A 17420-nucleotide genomic window follows, 5' to 3' on the forward strand; every position below is an offset into this window, starting at 1 on the left:
TGTGGCAGTGGATCCTGCAGGACCCGCAGGATTCCAGTCCCACTGCAGGGCTCTAAAACTGTCCTTGCAATGGCTGGATGTGCTGCGCTCAGCAGATGTTTCCCCACCAGCATCCACCCACTCCCTAGATCCCCATGCAATGGGATGGGGACCGCCCAACCAGCCCAAATCACTGATACAGAGGGGTCAGAGTCCTCATGCACTCCTACGAGGAGATGAGCAACCCCAGCATCTTCCCTTCTTCACGCAAAGGGATTAGAAACCTCTAACCCTCCATGCAAATGGCTGAAGAGCCACTGTGTTATCATGCAAAGGGGATGGGAAGCCCCCACGCGCCGCCATCTCCAGGCGTAGATAGGTTGGCAATGGGGGCTCTCCCTCAGAGCTGGGGGCCAGAGAGCAACCACTGCTGGCTGGGGTGTTTGTTTGTGGTGATGGAGGACTGTTTTTTAATCCTGCTCCCATCCCGCCCTGCAGTACTCACTCTCACTCGCTCCCACATTGTTCCTTGAATTTTTATCCCACTCCTGCTATTATCGCAGCGGGTCCTGCAGGACCCACAGGATTCCAGTCCCGCTGCAGGACTCTAGTGGGAGGTATTGTACACGTAAATGGAAACTGTTAATTATTCCAGCCAGAAAACTCCTAGGAGGGAAGGTTAGGGCTGCAGAGTCAAACACCTTCCCATCGGGAGATGCTAAAGCTAAGGCTGCATGAGTGCCAGTATAGGCTTTAATGGCATGGGTGCCTTGGGAGGACTGCCCCTCATGGGAGGAGACTGGGCTCCTTTGCAGCCCTGTCCTTTTCAAATGGACCTTCCCAGGCCCTGTTCCATACACTTATGTATGCAGCATTAGTAGTGGCTGGGAGAGTACTGTTACCGTATGGTACATATGTAAAACACCACCACATGTGCAGGAGCCATGTCCTGCCTGAACCACCTCCCAGCAGCTTTGTGTGGGTGCACTGAGATGCACATCTTGAACCTAGGGAGCATTGGTTGTAGCAGTGCCCCTGCTGTGGCTATTTTGTGCCACTCAGCTGGTGCAAAGGAACTGCAAAACCAGCTTAGTTGGGCATTGTGCCAGTCCCAAGGCATAGAAGAGTCTTTGGTGTAGCTAGCCCTATGCCACCCCCTGTGGAATAGGGGTTGTGGCTAGGAAAAGAGGGTGCAGTCCCCAGCTGCCAATTATCCCATTTCCCTACTTTCACTCTCCTATGTGAGCAGTTGCTGCAGCTAGCACAGGACTGTAATGTGATGGCATTTGAATAGCAGAACGGGTGTGATTGTGTATGAGGCAGTGGTGCAGGCATGTGCTGTGTATGCTTGGGGATGGGGTATTCCTGAGGGATGGTGCACACTTGGGGAGAGGCTGCGTGTCTCCCATAGTCAGTTCTCTCCCTGATGATCATACCTGAGAAGCAGGATCTCACCCGAATAGTCTCATGTTTCTGGTGCATGTCTGGGATCTGCAGGGCGCTGAGTGTGAAGGAGGTGATAGAACAAGAAGCAGTAGTCTCAAGTTGCAATGTGAGAGGTCTAGGTTGGATATTAGGAAACACTATTTCACTAGGAGGGTGGTGAAGCACTGGAATGGGTTACCTAGAGAGGTGGTGGAATCTTCCTCCTTAAAGGTTTTTAAGGCCCGGCTTGACAAAGCCCTGGCTGGATGATTTAATTAGTGTTGGTCCTGCTTTGAGCAGGGGATTCGACTAGATGACCTCCTGAGGTCTCTTCCAACCCTAATATTCTATGATTCTATGATTCTAGGAGGCTGCACAGGTAGGGAGGGTATTTCTGCTAATGGCTGGCTGGGTGAGTATGCATAGCTTGTGATGAGAACTGGCAAGGGGGTTTGGATGCAGATGCATGCTGTGGTGTCCTTGCCAGGCTGGGTAAGTATTGGAGAGTGGCAGCCTCCTCACAAAGGTGCCTGGGACAACGCAGCCTGGCACGCATACCTCCAGGCGCTCATGATGGTGTTTCTCTGTTTCCAGGCAGCCCTCTATTACCATCGTGCAGGCAGCAATGGGCACCCCATGGCCCAGTACCGCTATGCCAGGTTCCTCTTATGCCATGGGCCCAAATCTGAAGGGGCTGACATGCAGAAGGCAGTGGCTCTGCTGGAGCAGGCAGCTGCAGCAGGGCTAGTGGAGGTGAGTGTCTGCAGCACATGAGTTATTGCTAAGGCTGAGTGTTTGAGTAGTGTGGAGCCACCAGGGAACCCCCTCTGCACAGCACCGAATCTCTGTAGGGCAGTGTCCATGGGGTTGGGGGAAACCCTGCCTGTGTCCTTGCTCCTCCTGCCCCCCCCTCCCCCATATACGGGGCATGTCAGAGTCAGCTAGTTGCAGTGTCACCGCCTCACCAAGGTTTGTTCCTGCCCTTGTATTTTAGGCATGTAGAAGCCTTGGTGTTTGGCTCTATGCAAGGTTGTTTTGGTTCCTGTGTGTCAGAGTTGTGGTGAGCTTTCCCCACTCCAGTGTGTAGCTCTTTGTTCAGGTAAGTCCAAGCTCCCTGCTCCTATTACAGTGCTAGGCCTGTGGTGGACATGCACACTCAGTGCCTTTTTTGTCATCATTGATTCCCCTTGGATTAGGCCTTTACTAAGCTCAAACAAGGAGAGAGGCACGAGGAGCCAGCTGTCAACAGGCCCTCAAGAGGGCTCCTCCCCAATGCCAAGCATCCAGGAGGCGGTGTCAAGGTCTTAGTCCTGTACTGTGGATTCTGACACCAGCAGCCTTTCATATTCCATGCCCAAAAGAAGCTTGCCAATAGGGACACAGCCCCCTTTCAGCTGCCAAGCAGAGATCCCTGACAGCGATCTGCACAAAGGCATCCTGCTGATCCCCAGAAGGCAAAGGGCAGGTCTCACTGCCAGAGGTCAGCGTCTGTCTCAACTGGTTCAGCTCACATGATGGTAGTGTCTGTCATCACATCAAACTCACTGCGTCTCACCTTTTCTGGGCAGAGAGCTGCCTGAGACGTTCCCACAGCAGGGAGTGCTCAGACACTCACTAACCAGTGCTCGGATCTTGGGGTGGGGAGCACACAATGCCACCTGCAGCCTGCTCTGCTCCTGGGGCAGAAACAACCCTGGGTTTCTAGCAGACCACACCTCCTGGACTGAAACCAGGCAGCCCCCAGTCCTCGTTGCCAGGCAGTGGACCGGGCCAACATGCTGCTCTCTGCCCAGTATGGACTTTTCCAACCTGCTGGACCTGCCACTGGATTCTTTTGTCCAACCTGGATCTGCTGTCTCATGAGTAGGGCCAGATTCTGCATCCTGCCCTGAGTCTGAGCCAGATGCTGCTTGACCCACTGGGACTGTAGTTGTCCTGCAGAGGTCCAAGAGGTTTAGCTGGAGAGCAGGAGCGTCTCACCAGAAATCCCTGCTCTGTGAGGTGGAAGAGGGTTTCCATCAGATCCTCTCTTCCCCTCATCCAGGACTACCTGTTTCACTCCACACAATCTGGACTCTTGCTCAGGTCAGCTGGGATTTCAGCCTTCCACCCACCAGGCAAGACTTTAGCATGTCCTCTCACCTACAGTTATAACATTCCGACTTCTTCAGGAACCACCTCCATACTGGGACATAAATGTGTCTGACCCTGGATTCCCAAGATGGACTTGGCTGAAAGTCACTGATGTCTGTAATAACAAGCTCTGTTCTACGCTGTGTTCCTGGCAATGAATAAACTTTCTGTTTTATACTGGCTGAGAGTCATGTCTGACTGTGGAGTTGGGGTGCAGGGCCCCCTGGCTTCCCCAGGAGCCCCGCCTGTGTGGACTCGCTGTGGGAATCGCATGGTGTGCAAAGGGGATGCTGAATGCTCCAAGGTCAGACCCAGGAAGGTCGAAGCTGTGTAAGCTTCTTGCCCTGGAGACAGTATGCTCAGAGAGAGGAGGCATGCTCCCCCAGAGTCCTGACTGGTTTCGTATGGAGTAGTTCCAGATCATCATTCGGTGACTCCGTGACAACTGGTGGCAGTGGTGGGATCAAACTGCATCCCGTGGACAGAGCATCCTGCAGTAAGTGACTGGGGAGCAGTAAAACAAAGGGGGATTAGCAAGAGACGGGCATGCTGGAGTCTCCGAGAAGTGCAGTTCCAGGAGGCAGAGGAGTTTACGGCTTAATCCCCGAGAGAGAGTGGCCCCCCGAGAAGGGCTGTCGCACTGAAGGGGTTCCTCCCAGGGATCGTGGGGAGCTCAGAGAGCACAGGCCTGTGAGTCCATGACCATGTGGGAATAGCATGGAGATGGCCTATAACCATCTCCTTAAGAAGGACATTGTAGAGCTGTGCAGAGAGAGAGGGCTGCACATTGGAAGATTCACCAAGGCACAGCTGATTGCCCAGTTGGAAGAGAATGATTGCTCTGAGGAGCTGGTTCCTGACCCAGCGGGGGCTGCGAGAGAGGCTGGGAGCAGCCAGGCAGCCCCAGGGGTCATCCCAGCCACTGATCCAACCAGGGATGCAGGAGGGGTTGAAAGCAGCCAGGCAGCCCCAGGATCGATCTTCCCAACTGAGTTCCCGGTTGGAGTTGGAAATGGAACTGAAACTGAAAGAGCTGGAGGACCGTGAGAAGGAACGGCAGGACCATGAGAGACAGAGGCAGCATGAACTGGCAGTGGCGGAGCTGAGAAGCAGAGAGACCCCTACCGTGGTGAGTGGGGATGGGCCCAGGGTGGCTAAGCCCACAGGAAACTGATATAAAAATGTTGCCTCCGTTTAAGGAAGGGGATGTTATAGATGCCTTCCTCACTACCTTTGAGAAGGCCTGCAATGTACACCAGGGTGACCCTGCAGACAGGTTTCGGCATCTCACCCCCTTACTGGGTCCCAAAGCCAAAGAGATGTTCAGCCAGATGGACAAGGTGGAAGCAGGGGACTATGAACTGTTCAAACAAGCCCTGCTGCACAAGTTTGAGCTACCCCTGAGGCATACAGGAAAAGGTTCCGGAGTATGCAGAAGACCCAGGAGATGACCTATCTGGAACTGGTCATGCTGATGGGGGAATACACCTGCAAGTGGGTGAACGGGGCTGGTGCCCAGACCAAGGAGGACATGATTGAACTGATGGGGCTGGAGCGACTATATGAACTGTGTTCCTCTGACCTGAGGATGTGGCTGGTGGACAAGAGGCTGAAGGACCTGCGCTGTGCAGGGCTGCTGGCTGACGAGTTTGTAGACAGCAGGTCGGGATATGGAATGGAATCCCAGGGGGACAGGCCCACATCAGTGCAGAAGGGGGGTCACCCAGGGGCTTCCCTGAAGGGAGTCTCGGATAAATCCCTCCCAAGAGGCACAGCCAATACCAGAGCTGACCAACCAGCCCCAGGGGACCAACCGGACCTGAGGTGTAATTACTGTGGGCAGAAGGGCCACAGATGGTGCCGGTGCCAAAAGCTCAGGGACAGGATGAGCAAACCGAGCCCTCAAAGCGTTAACTGGGTGGGAGCCCAACCGGAGGAGAGACTGGCTCCCCAGGCAGGAGGGGCTGGCAGTTTAGCAATGGCCCAAGTGGGAGGAGTCTCCCAGGCCAGCTCCTCTGGGAGACTTGATGCTCTGGATTCAAAGTTCTCAGTCTACACTGTGGGTGTGGGGTTGCCCCTGAGGAGCGAGTGCCTCATTCCCCTGGAGGTGGATGGGAAGCAGGTCACTGGGTACTGGGACACCTGTGTTGAGGTGACGCTGGCCCGGCCCGAGGTGGTGGCCCCAGACCAGGTGGTGCCCAACACCTACCTAACCCTGATGGGCACGTGTGGGCCCCCGTTTAAGGTACCCGTGGCGAGGGTACATCTGAAATGGGAGGCCAAGGAGGGGCCCAAAGATGTGGGGGTGCACCATCAATTGCCAACTGAGGTGCTGATGGGGGATGACCTGGTGAATTGGCCAGGTGGCCCCCAGAGCACCCTAGTCATCACCCGTAGTCAGAGCCAGCAAAGGGCACTTTGCCCTGACACCGGGGGTGGTGCCCTGCTGGGGACACAGGTCCCTACCCTGGCGGGAAAGGAGTCACTGGGGACAGGACTGGGCCTTGGACCCAGCCACTGAGAGGGAGCAGGTCCCCATCCCTTCCCCATCCGCTGAATTCCAGGCTGAGCTGCAGAAGGATCCCTCCTTAGAGAAGCTGAGGGAACTTGCTGGCCGCAGCACAGCTAAATCCCTGGGGAAAGGCTGCCGGGAGAGATTCCTGTGGAAGAAGGGATTCCCATACCAGGAATGGGCTCCCCAAGGGGAAGTGGAACCGTGGGGGATCAGGAGGCAGCTGGTGGTGCCCCAGAAGTACTGCCACAGGCTACTGTACCCGGCCTACGATTTCCCTCTCTCAGAACACCAGGGAATCCAGCGCACAAGGCAGAGGCTGCTACAGAACTTTTACTGGCCTGGGGTCTTTGATGCCGTCCAGCAGTACTTAGGTTCTGCGACCCCTGCCAGAGGGTGGGGAAGGCCCGGGACAAGGGGGAAGCAGCTTTGAAGCCCCTTCCCATCATAGAGGAGCCTTTCCAGAAGGTGGCCGTAGACATAGTGGGACCCCTCAGCAAGGCAACTCGGACAGGGAAAAAATACATGCTGGTGGTGATAGATTTTGCTACTCGCTATCCCGAGGTGGTGGCCTTGTCCTCTGTCGAGGCAGACACTGTGGCAGACGCACTGCTGACCATTTTCAGCAGAGTTGGGTTCCCCAAGGAGGTCCTTACAGACCAGGGCTCCAATTTCATGTCAACTCTGCTCTGGTGCTTGTGGGAGAAATGTGGAGTCTGACATACCTGGGCCTCAGCATATCATCTTCAGTCCAACGGGCTGGTGGAGAGGTTCAATGGGACGCTAAAGATGATGTTGAAAACCTTTATGAACCAGCACCCACAGGACTGGGACAAGTATTTATGCCACCTGCTGTTCGCGAACCAGGAAGTGCCCCAGGAATCAACCGGGTTCTCTCCTTTTGAGTTGCTGTATGGGAGGAAAGTGAGGGGACCTCTGGACTTGATGAGGGATGAATGGGAGGGGAAGGCCTTCCCCAATGGAGAATCAGTGGTGGAGTATGTACTGAGTTTCTGAGAAAAGCTCGCTGAGCTCATGGACTTGGCCGGGGAGAATTTAGCCAGGGCCCAAGGGAAGCAGAAGGTCTGGTACAACTGCTCAGCGCGTGCCCACTCCTGTGCCACTGGGGACCAGGTGATGGTTCTCATTCCCGTGAGAAAGAACAAACTACAGGCTGTCTGGGACGTGCCCTTTAAGGTCATCAAGCAGCTGAGTGAGGTGAACTATGTAGTGGAACTGTCTAACCGGGCTCACAGCCACCGGGTGTCCATGTCAACATGATGAAGCCATACTTTGACAGGGAGAATTTGGTACTGGCCATGTGTGCCCAGTGACAGGAGCAGGGAGATGACCCCCTCGTGGATCTATTCCCTGAGACGGACTGGCCCTTCACCAGAATCAATTCCCCTCTCAGACCAGCTAACCCCTGTCCAGCAGGCTGAGATCCGAGAAGTGCTGGGTTCCTACCAGCAGCTGTTCTCCAACCGGCCTGGGCTCACTAACCTGGCTGTCCACCAGATGGAGACAGGAGCCCACCCTTCTGTGAGATGCTCCCCGCTCTGGGTCACTGAGAAAACAGCCCAGAACCTGGAGAGAGAGGAGAAGGACATGCTGGCCCCACTCAGTTCAGTCTTGGAGGGGGGGACAGAGTGATGAAGTGGGGTTTTATTCATCTTGTTATGTTGCATGTGAGTCTTACTGTCCTATACTAATACTGTGCGTACGTTAGTTTCCCAGTGTACTACACCAATACTTAGCTGGTGGGAATTGGGTGTGTGATTTTGCTGAGGCCCTCAGGGCAGGTGAGACTGCCCAGCCACCTTCCGGCCCTTGGGCCTCTCCCGTGGTGTTGATCCCCAAGAAGGACGCGTCAATCCGGTTATGTGTGGATTACTGGAGGCTTAATGCCATCACCAAGTTCGATGCCTACCCCATGCCTAGGCCTGATGAGCTTCTAGACAAGCTGCAGGGGGGCTTGTTATCTCACTACTATGGATCTCACCAAGGTCTACTGGCAAGTACCTTTAGATCCGGATGTCCGGCTGAAATCTGCTTTTATCACCCCTCTGAGGTTATACGAGTTCCTGGTCCTACCTTTCAGCCTAAAGGGGACACCTGCCACCTTCCAGCGCCTGGTGGACCAGTTACTCAAGGGGATGGAGAATTTTGCCCTGGCGTATATTGATGATATCTGCATTTTTAGCCAGACCTGGGAGGACCATGTGTCCTAGGTTAAACAAGTGGTGGACCGGCTCCGGGATGCAGGTCTGACTATAAAAGCTGGGAAGTGCAAGGTTGAGATGTCAGAGGTGTTATACCTGGGTCACAAAGTGGGGAGCGGCTGCCTAAAGCCAGAGCCAGCCAAGGTGGAGGTGATCAGAGATTGGCCCGCTCCCCAGACTGCGAAGCAGGTCCAGGCTTTCATTGGGATAGTGGGCTACTACCGGAGGTTCATGCCCCACTTTAGCTCCATAGCCGCCCCCATCACTGAGCTATGTAAGAAAGGTAAGCCAGATAAGGTGGTCTGGACCGAGCAGTGACAGAGGGCTCTCTGTCCTCTGAAGGAGGCTCTGGTCAAGGGCCTGGTGCTAGTAAACCCAGACTTTGACAAGCCCTTTATGGTGTTCACTGACACCTCAGACACAGGGCTGGGTGCAGTGCTAATGCAGGTTGACGGAAAGGGGGAAAGACACCCCACTGTGTACCTGAGCAAGAAGCTGCAGCCCCGAGAGCAGAACTATGCAGCTATAGAAAAGGAATGTCTGGCGATGGTATGGACCCTTAAAAAGCTGCAGCCATATCTATTTGAGCAGCGCTTCACCATGTACACCGACCATTCACCCCTGACGTGGCTACACCAGATGAAAGGGGCCAATGCCAAACTCCTGAGGTGGAGTCTTCAGCTTCAGGATTATGACATGGAGGTGGTCCACGTTAAGGGGAGTGCCAGTGTTATAGCCAGGAGGTGGGGTGCAACCAGGTGACACCTTTGGCCCAGGAAGTGAGACAAAGAGAAGGAGGAGGGTCATCAAGGGGATGTTGGAGGTTGGGTGGCTGGAGGCTGGCAGTCTGCGTGGGGGGACTGGAAGAGGGGAAATCCCTTGGCTGAAAGTCACTGATGTCTGTAAGAACAAGCTCTGTTCTATGCTGTGTTCCTGTCAACAAATAAACTTTCTGTTTTATGCTGGCTGAGAGTCATGTCTGACTGTGGAGTTGGGGTGCAGGGGCCTCTGGCTTCCCCAGGAGCCCTGCCTGTGTGGACTTGCTGTGGGAAGCGCACGGTGTGAAAAGGGGATGCTGAATGCTCCGAGGTCAGACCTAGGAAGGTCGAAGCTGTGTAAGCTTCTTGCCCTGGAGACAGTATGCTCAGAGAGAGGAGGCATTCTCCCCCAGAGTCCTGACCATACTGGCTTCGTATGGAGTAGTTCCAGAGCATCGCCCTGTGACTCCGTGACACCAGGGTAAGTGACTGGTCCTTTGGGACTGGATATAACCTGAATATTGCTGTGATCTTTGGTGTAAGGGACCATCTGTCACAAAGGCAGGCTCTGGGTGGCAAGATAGATCAGAGTACTCAAGGGGACTGTCTGTAACTCCATGTTAAGGCTATAGTGCTTGAGGAGTTCACACTTGAGTGGTGAAATCTTAGAACTCATAACCAATTTGGGGTTTGTGCCCTTTTTCTTAACAGTCTTCCCTGAGGTTGGTACTCATGGTCTTGAGTCACAGTTTGAGAAGCACTACAAGCCCCTCACCTCTCCACTGCAAAGGGACCCTGCACTGTGTTTATCCAACCGCCAGACCATATCCTTCTCCTGTTCCCTTTTCCCCCAGCTTGTGCAGCGTGGTTTAGTGCAGGGAGAACACAGACTCCAGGGATGGTAAAAAAATTGTAATCTGTCAAAGAAGAAAGGACTGCTGTGACTAACTTTTCTACAGACAACAAAAGTTTTCTACGACTGTTCTGTCCTCTTCTTTCTCGAACCTTACTCCCCAGCCCTGTTCTGCTCCTACTTGTAAAGGGACAGTAAGATCAGTGGGGTGGGAGAAGCACTGAAACTGTGTAATCTTCCAGGGGACAAAAGACAGCTGTGACTAACTTTAGACAACCAACTATAAGTTTTTTCTACAACTTTCCCTTCCCCAGTCAGGAGCTGTGTAACCCACCCACTCCCATCCCCCCGTCTGCTCAACCCTGGGACCATTGCAACCTGACCACTGGCTGAGAAACACACAGACACAGGGGCAGTGTTTTTTCTTAATGATCTCTTTTTAAGAAATACTTTTAGCCAAATGCATAATAGTGGTTTATCAGAAATGAGTAAAATCATTGATTGATAACTGTCAGGTTGGAGTGGGAGGGGGAGGAGAGAAAGTTGGAAGTTTATTGTGAGAGGCCAGGGCATGACATTGCCATGATTTCAGCATGACAGTTCAAACTTGCAGACATAGTAATGCATGGCATAGTATCCATGGAGGAAAAGTCAGTGCACAGTACTGCAAATGCCTTTGATCTTAAAATCAGGATTGCAGCAGTGGAGTGAGAGGGGAGATTCGTGAAGAGGGTGGAGGGCTGTTGTACCTTACCAGCCTGGGGTTCTTGTTCCTGCCACCATGCAGGGTCGTCTTCGGGTTGATTGCGGGGGCTTTCTTAAGTGACTCATCCAGGTAGGGTGCAGAACAACATGCTCCTCGTGTGCTGGGTCTTCCAGGGCATCCTCCATGGTCCCTGCTGCTTCCTTGCACTTGCCCTTACTAGCATCCTGACAGACAATGAGGCTGGGGAGATTGAAGAGAGGATTGTGAGCCACTCCAGACTCTGTACTGGGAGCCCATGGCAGCATCCAGTCAAGCTCCTTATAGAAGAGGCATGTACAGTGAACCCTCCTGGGGTGACTGTTCGAGTCTTTAGCCCTTTTGCATTTGAACTCAAGAGCTTGATAAGTTCCAGGCACTAGGCTGAATGCCCTCCTCTCCTACTTCCATGACATTTCCTGGTACAGGTGCATGTTCCTGCCACTGCTGGCGATATTGTGGAAGATGATGTACTACGATCACACGTTGATTGACAACCAGGTGTGGTCATTGGACCAAGTGGCTGCTCTTGGAGCAGGATCCATTTTCACCTGTATTGATCTGTAAAGAGTGCACCGGGAAGCTGTTCTGATGTGGTCAGTGCAGCTCACTACTACTGGTGAAAATGGGGGGACCAGGACCTTTATAGATTGGATAAGGGTCAGGAAGAAAAGAGTTCAGTGCACTGTGGGAATGGGGGTGGAGGACTTTTACCCCATCCATACTGCAAACTGGCACTCGTATGGAGCTATGCAACAGCCTCCAGTGTGTACTTACCCACACCCCTCAATGGTGCTAGCTTTATACTTGCCTTTTACTCACCTTCAGACATGATTGTCAGGTTTAGGTGTGGACCATGGGGTTATGGCACAACCCCACGTGCATGTACCCATGTACAGTTGCTAGTGCAGACATACCAACTGTCTGAACAGGATTAAGGAGTTTCATAAATCACTTAGATTATTGTTGCGCATGAGGGTAGTACAAGGGGTCAGTAAAGTTCCACACAGAATCCTTCCAAGGAGATTACATTGTGCTCTCTCTTGCTAAGAAGTAGCTGGGATCCCAGTACTAGAAAGAGTTAGAGCACATGCCACCAGACTGCATGCTTTCAAAGTGCCTCCACTTCTGAGACATGCAAGGTCTGGAGTTCCAGCCACACACGCCCCTGGCCAAGCTCACCAGATTTAGCCTCTAGGACCTAAACCAACCTGCAGTCTTAACTCTCAACTGAGACTCCTAAACCTCGCCTCGTTGGAGCCTTGCTAATCCCCAAAAGGAGGGATTCCTGCAGGCTATGCTTGAAGTAAGAACAGTTACTTACCCAGTAATTGTGGTTCTCTGACATGACTCATCTGCATGGATCTATGCTCCCTTCCCTCCTTTTCTACTAGTTTGGAGTTTTACCAAAGTGGTGATTCTGTGGCAGGCACCGAGTGGCATTTGGGGCTCTGCTCCCTCATATATATCTTTGGATAGGGAGGACATAGCAAGATATAGGAATGGTGTATGCCAGCCTCAGAGACACTGCTTCCCAGAAAGTTCAGAGCTTGTGCATTGTGCGGAGCACTCCATGCTGGCAGTGTTCAAACACGCACAGCTACTGTATAAGTGACAGTCTGTAGGGCTTGGCTCTGTTTGCCCAGGGCTGTGGAGTGTAAGAGAGTAACATGGGTGTTGGTGTTAGTGCAGTGGTTTTATTGCAAAGTAAAGGGTATTTACGTCCAAGCACCCTGCTTCGGAGCCTTTTGCCTTTTTTTTTTATACACTTGTGGCTTCCCCATTTTTGCTATGACAGAGGTCCAGGTTTATCCTCTCGGGACAACCCCTTCCCCTTCCGGGGGCTGTGCAGCAGGTAGGATGTTTTCCTCTCCAGTCTACTCGTGAACATCTTGCCTGTGGCACCGGAGACCATTGTTTGACATCCCACAGGGAGTGAGTCACTAGGCAACACAGATACCATGGTGATGGGCATGATCTATAATAAAGACAGATAATCCCTAGTGATTTGTGTTATGTGGTTTTGCTGCAGGCACAGGCCTACCTTGGGGTGCTCTACATGAAAGGGCTGCAGTCTGCAAAACAGAGGGCTCTGAAATACCTGTGGCTGGCGGTGAAGAATGGGGTAAGTGCTTTCTCTGCCAATAGAAGGCGATAATTGCTCTGGTCGTGGGCTTGCTGGGCCTTCTCAATTGGGCTCAAAGGCCAGGAGCCAGGATTGCTGGAAGTGAGATTCTCTCTAAATGTTTGCAGTGTTGTTGTAGCTGTGTTGGTCCCAGGATATTAGAGAGATGAGGTGGGTGAGGCAATATCTTTTATTGGACTAACTTCTGTTGGTAGAAGGGACCAGCTTTTGAGCATCACAGAGCTTTTCCTCCAGTAAGGAAAAGGTAACCAGAGTGTCCATGCTAAATACAAGATGGTACAGATTGTTAAGTGTAAGTGGTTCATACATGCTGTAGGAGACCACTTAAAATGAAGTGGGCAGTTAAGGGTTAGCCGGCAGTAGGGTGTGTTACCAATTGTTGGAATGAACCATAAAAAAACAGTGTCTCTGGACATGTCTACACTACAACATCTACAATAATTAAAGTGGTGGTTCATGCCCACATGTGCTCCTTCTGTCGGTGGTGTCCGTCCTCACCAGGAGCACTTCCACGCACTCAAGTGGGGCAGTATGGGGCACGCACAGCTGGAGCCCCATCACCCTGGGGCTGACAGCCTGAGCTCACAGCTGGAGCCTCCCCCATCTCACCCTGTGGGTGACAACCCTTTCCTCATCGCGGAATCCCAAGCCTAGGCTCCAGCCTGAGCCCGAATGTCTACACTGCAATTGAACAGCCCCATAGCCTGAGCCCTGCGAATCCAAGTCAGCTGATCCAGGCCAGCCGTAGGTGTTCAGTTGCAGCATAGACATACCCAGTAAATAGCCCTTTGTTCTTGCATTAGGAGAGGATAAATAGAGCTCCAGGGATCATCTCTAGCACACTGGTTCTTCTGTAGGTCTCTGTCATGTCCCTTCTTACACAACTCTCAGTACTAAGGAGTCCTTCTTTTTCCAGCCCCTCTCTGCAGGGCCCCTCTCTAGGTCCCCTCTTTTTCTTCTAGATCTCTGGGATGGGCGTCCGAGGGGAATCCTCTGTGTTTTAAATCTTTTTATTTTCCCTGTAAAGTTACCTTCTATCCTGATTTTGCAGGTGTGATTCTCTTACTTTTTTTTTTTTTTTACAAATAAAATTCTTCTTTTAAGAACCTGATTGATTTTCAGTGTCCTAAAAACCAGGGGGTTTGGTCTGTGCTCACATTGTAACCAAATGGTTAGTATATTACTCTCAAGCCTCCCCAGGAAAGGGGGTGAAGGGGTTTGGGGGAATATTTTATGGGAATAGGGACTCCAAGTGACCCTTTCCTGAATTTTTGTCTCAATCACTTGGTGGCAGCAGCAATACCGTCCAAGGACAAGGAAAGGATTTGTGCCTTGAGGAAGTTTTTAACCTAAGCTGGTAGAAGTAAGCTTAGGGGGTCTTTCATGCAGGTCCCCACATCTGTACCCCAGAGTTCAGAGTGCGGAGGGAACCCTGACATGGTGGGAGAGGTGGGATCATTTTGAACCAGAAGCATAGACCCCAGGATTTTAAAAGGACACTTTTTTTCTTTTCTTTTCTTTTTTTTTTTTGGCTGCTTGAAAACTAGGGAGATTTTTTTTTTTAAAGGACACTTTTTTTTTTCCTTAAAAGAAGAATTTTATTTGTAAAAAAAAAAAAAAAAAAGTAAGAGAATCACACCTGCAAAATCAGGATGGAAGGTAACTTTACAGGGTAAATAAAATGATTTAAAACACAGAGGATTCCCCTCTGACTCTGCTTCCCAGTTACAAAACAGGAATGAAAATACCTCTTAGCTTGCGAATTTTCCCTATGCTAAAAGAAAAGATAATCTAACGTATTTCCTTGCCCTTACTTACAATTTTTATAATTTTAGATGGATAATTTCCGGTATGTTTTTAGGAGATGTTTTACTGGCTTGGTCTCTCTCTCTGTCAAGAGAGGGAACCACAAAGAGGGCACAAACAAACCCCCCCACCTGCCCCAGATTTGAAAGTATCTTCTTTCCTTATTGGTCCTTTTGGTCAGGTGCCAACCAGGTTATCTGAGCTTCTTAACCCCTTACAGGTAAAGTGATTCAGTACATCTGGCCAGGAGGGATTTTATGTTAGTGCCTACATAAAGGTTGTTACCCTTCCCTTTATATTTATGACAAGGCTTGACTGAGCAATAGTGTGGTTGTCCATTGTGTGGCTGGCAGGCAAGCTATAGTGCTTAGGTCGCCAATGGGGAGCTGTGGCTGCTGAGTCAGAGCTGTGTGCTGCTTGTGAGTCAGAGCTGTGTGCCAGTCTCTACAGCTTTACAGGACTTTGTAAATCTGCACAATTCAGTGTGTCCTCTGTGCAGGAGGCAAGGTGTCCTGTGGGACAAGCACCCTTTGTGTGTGACCGTGCATTAATGATTGCTCTGCTTATGGACAAGGGGGCATACATAGGGCTGCACGTGCCCCGTTAGCTCTAGTATCCCAATTTCTGGGTGCTTCCCTGTGCAATCAGAATGTTTGCTTGAGCCAAGTGTTTGGTTTGTTCCTTCAGCATAGGCCTAGAAGTTGGGGGGAGCAATCAAATTATTTAGCAAGGGTTGGTAAAAGGAACAGACTGTGGAGGTGTCCGATAGAAAGTCTTTCTCAAGAGATCCTCAGAGTAAGTAAAAGACTGTACGTAACAGTCTAGGAGAGCCAGGGTGAATGATAGAGGAGCAAAGAGAAGCCTCAAGCTTGTCAGTTCCTCTTTCATGTAGTCTGATCCTGTAGTAGATCTTATATTGCTTTTCTGAAATTTTGGTTGAAGGTCTGTACTCATCCAGATTATAGATTGCCCTATTTTTGTTCCTCCATATTTCCATGGTATAAGATCTTCCAATTTATTATAGCTAGGTTGGGGTTTTCTATTACTCACTGTAATAGCGTGGCACCCATGTCTCACAAGCGCCCCTTCTGGTTGGGTGTGTCTGCAGTCTTTAAACCAGTCCCAGCCCTGGTATCGGGCCATACCCCCAGGGCTTCCTCCCTGAAGGCAATGGTTTCACTCTCTTGGTCTACTCTGGCCCCAGCTCTGCAGCTGGGCCACTAAGTAGTTCAGTTCCTCTTCTGGTGGTTTCTCACTGTCTGATTGTAGGCCAGTTTCCCAGTGGCCTATCGGGAGCAGAGGGACCTGGGGCCACCCATTACTCCAGGTCCCAGCCTAGGGACCCTAAGAATAGCAACCACGCATTGCCATGTCCCTTTAACTATGTTGGTTTCAGTTCCCTGGGCCACTTCGCCATGGCCCCAGCCTTTACCAAAGCTTCACCCTTAGCTCAGGGCTCTTTTATATTCAGGCCCAGCAGCCAGCCAATGTTCTTCCTTGCTCCCCAGGTCCCTGCCAGCACTGAGCTGTCTGTGGTACTGCAGTTCCCTTTGGCCAGCCAGGAGTGCCATCTGCATTCATCTAGCTCCAGCAAGGAAGTGCCTGTCTCTGGCTCTGCAGCTCCTTTTATATGGCACTCCTGGGCCCCGATTAGCTGCTCCCTGCAGCATCTCTCATTGGCTGCTTCCTGCGCTGTCCCTCTAGCCCGTTTGGAGGGCCTCTTTACTGCTCCTTTCCTGGGATGGGCGTGTCCACCCTGTCACACTCAGTTATTGTTGATATCTTTTAATCAACATAATCATATATGGATGGGTGGGTGGATGGATTTGGGAGAGTATATGCTCAACAAGATAGTGACAGATATTACCCAATAAGATGATCTAGTATGAGTCATGATTCTTAGTTTGCCTTTTGGTTTTCTATTTTGAAGACAGTCACTGCTTTTTAACCATATTTGAATGAATTATCAAATCCTCATTTACATAATTCATATAGAATCATAGACTATTAGGGTTGGAAGAGACCTCAGGAGGTCATCTAGTCCAATCCCCCGCTCAAAGAAGGACCAACACCAACTAAACCATCCCAGCCATGGCTTTGTCCACTACAAGAAGGATGTGGATAAATTGGAGAGAGTCCAGCGAAGGGCAACAAAAATGATTAGGGGTCTAGAGCACATGACTTATGAGGAGAGGCTGAGGGAGCTGGGATTGTTTAGTCTGCAGAAGAGAAGAATGAGGGGGGATTTGATAGCTGCTTTCAACTACCTGAAAGGGGGTTCCAAAGAGGATGGCTCTAGACTGTTCTCAATGGTAGCAGATGACAGAACGAGGAGTAATGGTCTCAAGTTGCAATGGGGGAGGTTTAGATTGGATATTAGGAAAAACTTTTTCACTAAGAGGGTGGTGAAACACTGGAATGCGTTACCTAGGGAGGTGGTAGAATCTCCTTCCTTAGAGGTTTTTAAGGTCAGGCTTGACAAAGCCCTGGCTGGGATGATTTAACTGGGAATTGGTCCTGCTTCGAGCAGGGGGTTGGACTAGATGACCTTCTGGGGTCCCTTCCAACCCTGATATTCTATGATTCTATGATTGTCAAGCCGGGCCTTAAAAACCTCTAAGGATGGAAATTCCACCACCTCCCTAGGTAACCCATTCTAATGCTTCACCACCCTTCTAGTGAAATAGTTTTTTTTCCTAACATCCAACCTAGACCTCCCCCACTGCAACTTGAGACCATTGCTCCTTGTTCTATCATCTGCCAACATGGAGAACAGCATAGCTCCATCCTCTTTGGAATCCCCCTTCAGGTAGTTGAAGGCTGCTGTCAAATCCCCCCTCACTC

The 17420-nt window shown here is 51.2% G+C and overlaps 2 protein-coding genes across 3 annotated transcripts in view; both read left to right on the plus strand.

Moving 5' to 3' along the window:
• DELE1 (DAP3 binding cell death enhancer 1) overlaps positions 1-17420 on the plus strand; it is a 73388-nt gene that overhangs the window by 19393 nt on the left and 36575 nt on the right. For both annotated transcript variants that reach the window (XM_074960819.1, XM_074960818.1), the window contains exons 9-10: positions 1999-2157; positions 12657-12749. In XM_074960819.1, coding sequence (XP_074816920.1) covers positions 1999-2157; positions 12657-12749 — 252 coding nt within the window. The remainder of the gene's footprint in view (positions 1-1998; positions 2158-12656; positions 12750-17420) is intronic.
• On the plus strand, positions 2397-9121 carry LOC141992813 (uncharacterized). The gene is given in 3 exon segments (XM_074962149.1): positions 2397-2503; positions 2601-4929; positions 4932-9121. Coding segments are annotated over 2 exon segments (1380 nt in total). The 5' UTR covers positions 2397-2503; positions 2601-4676; the 3' UTR covers positions 6059-9121.

Source organism: Natator depressus, chromosome 8, assembly GCF_965152275.1.
Source record: "Natator depressus isolate rNatDep1 chromosome 8, rNatDep2.hap1, whole genome shotgun sequence".
Taxonomy (NCBI): Eukaryota; Metazoa; Chordata; order Testudines; family Cheloniidae; genus Natator; species Natator depressus.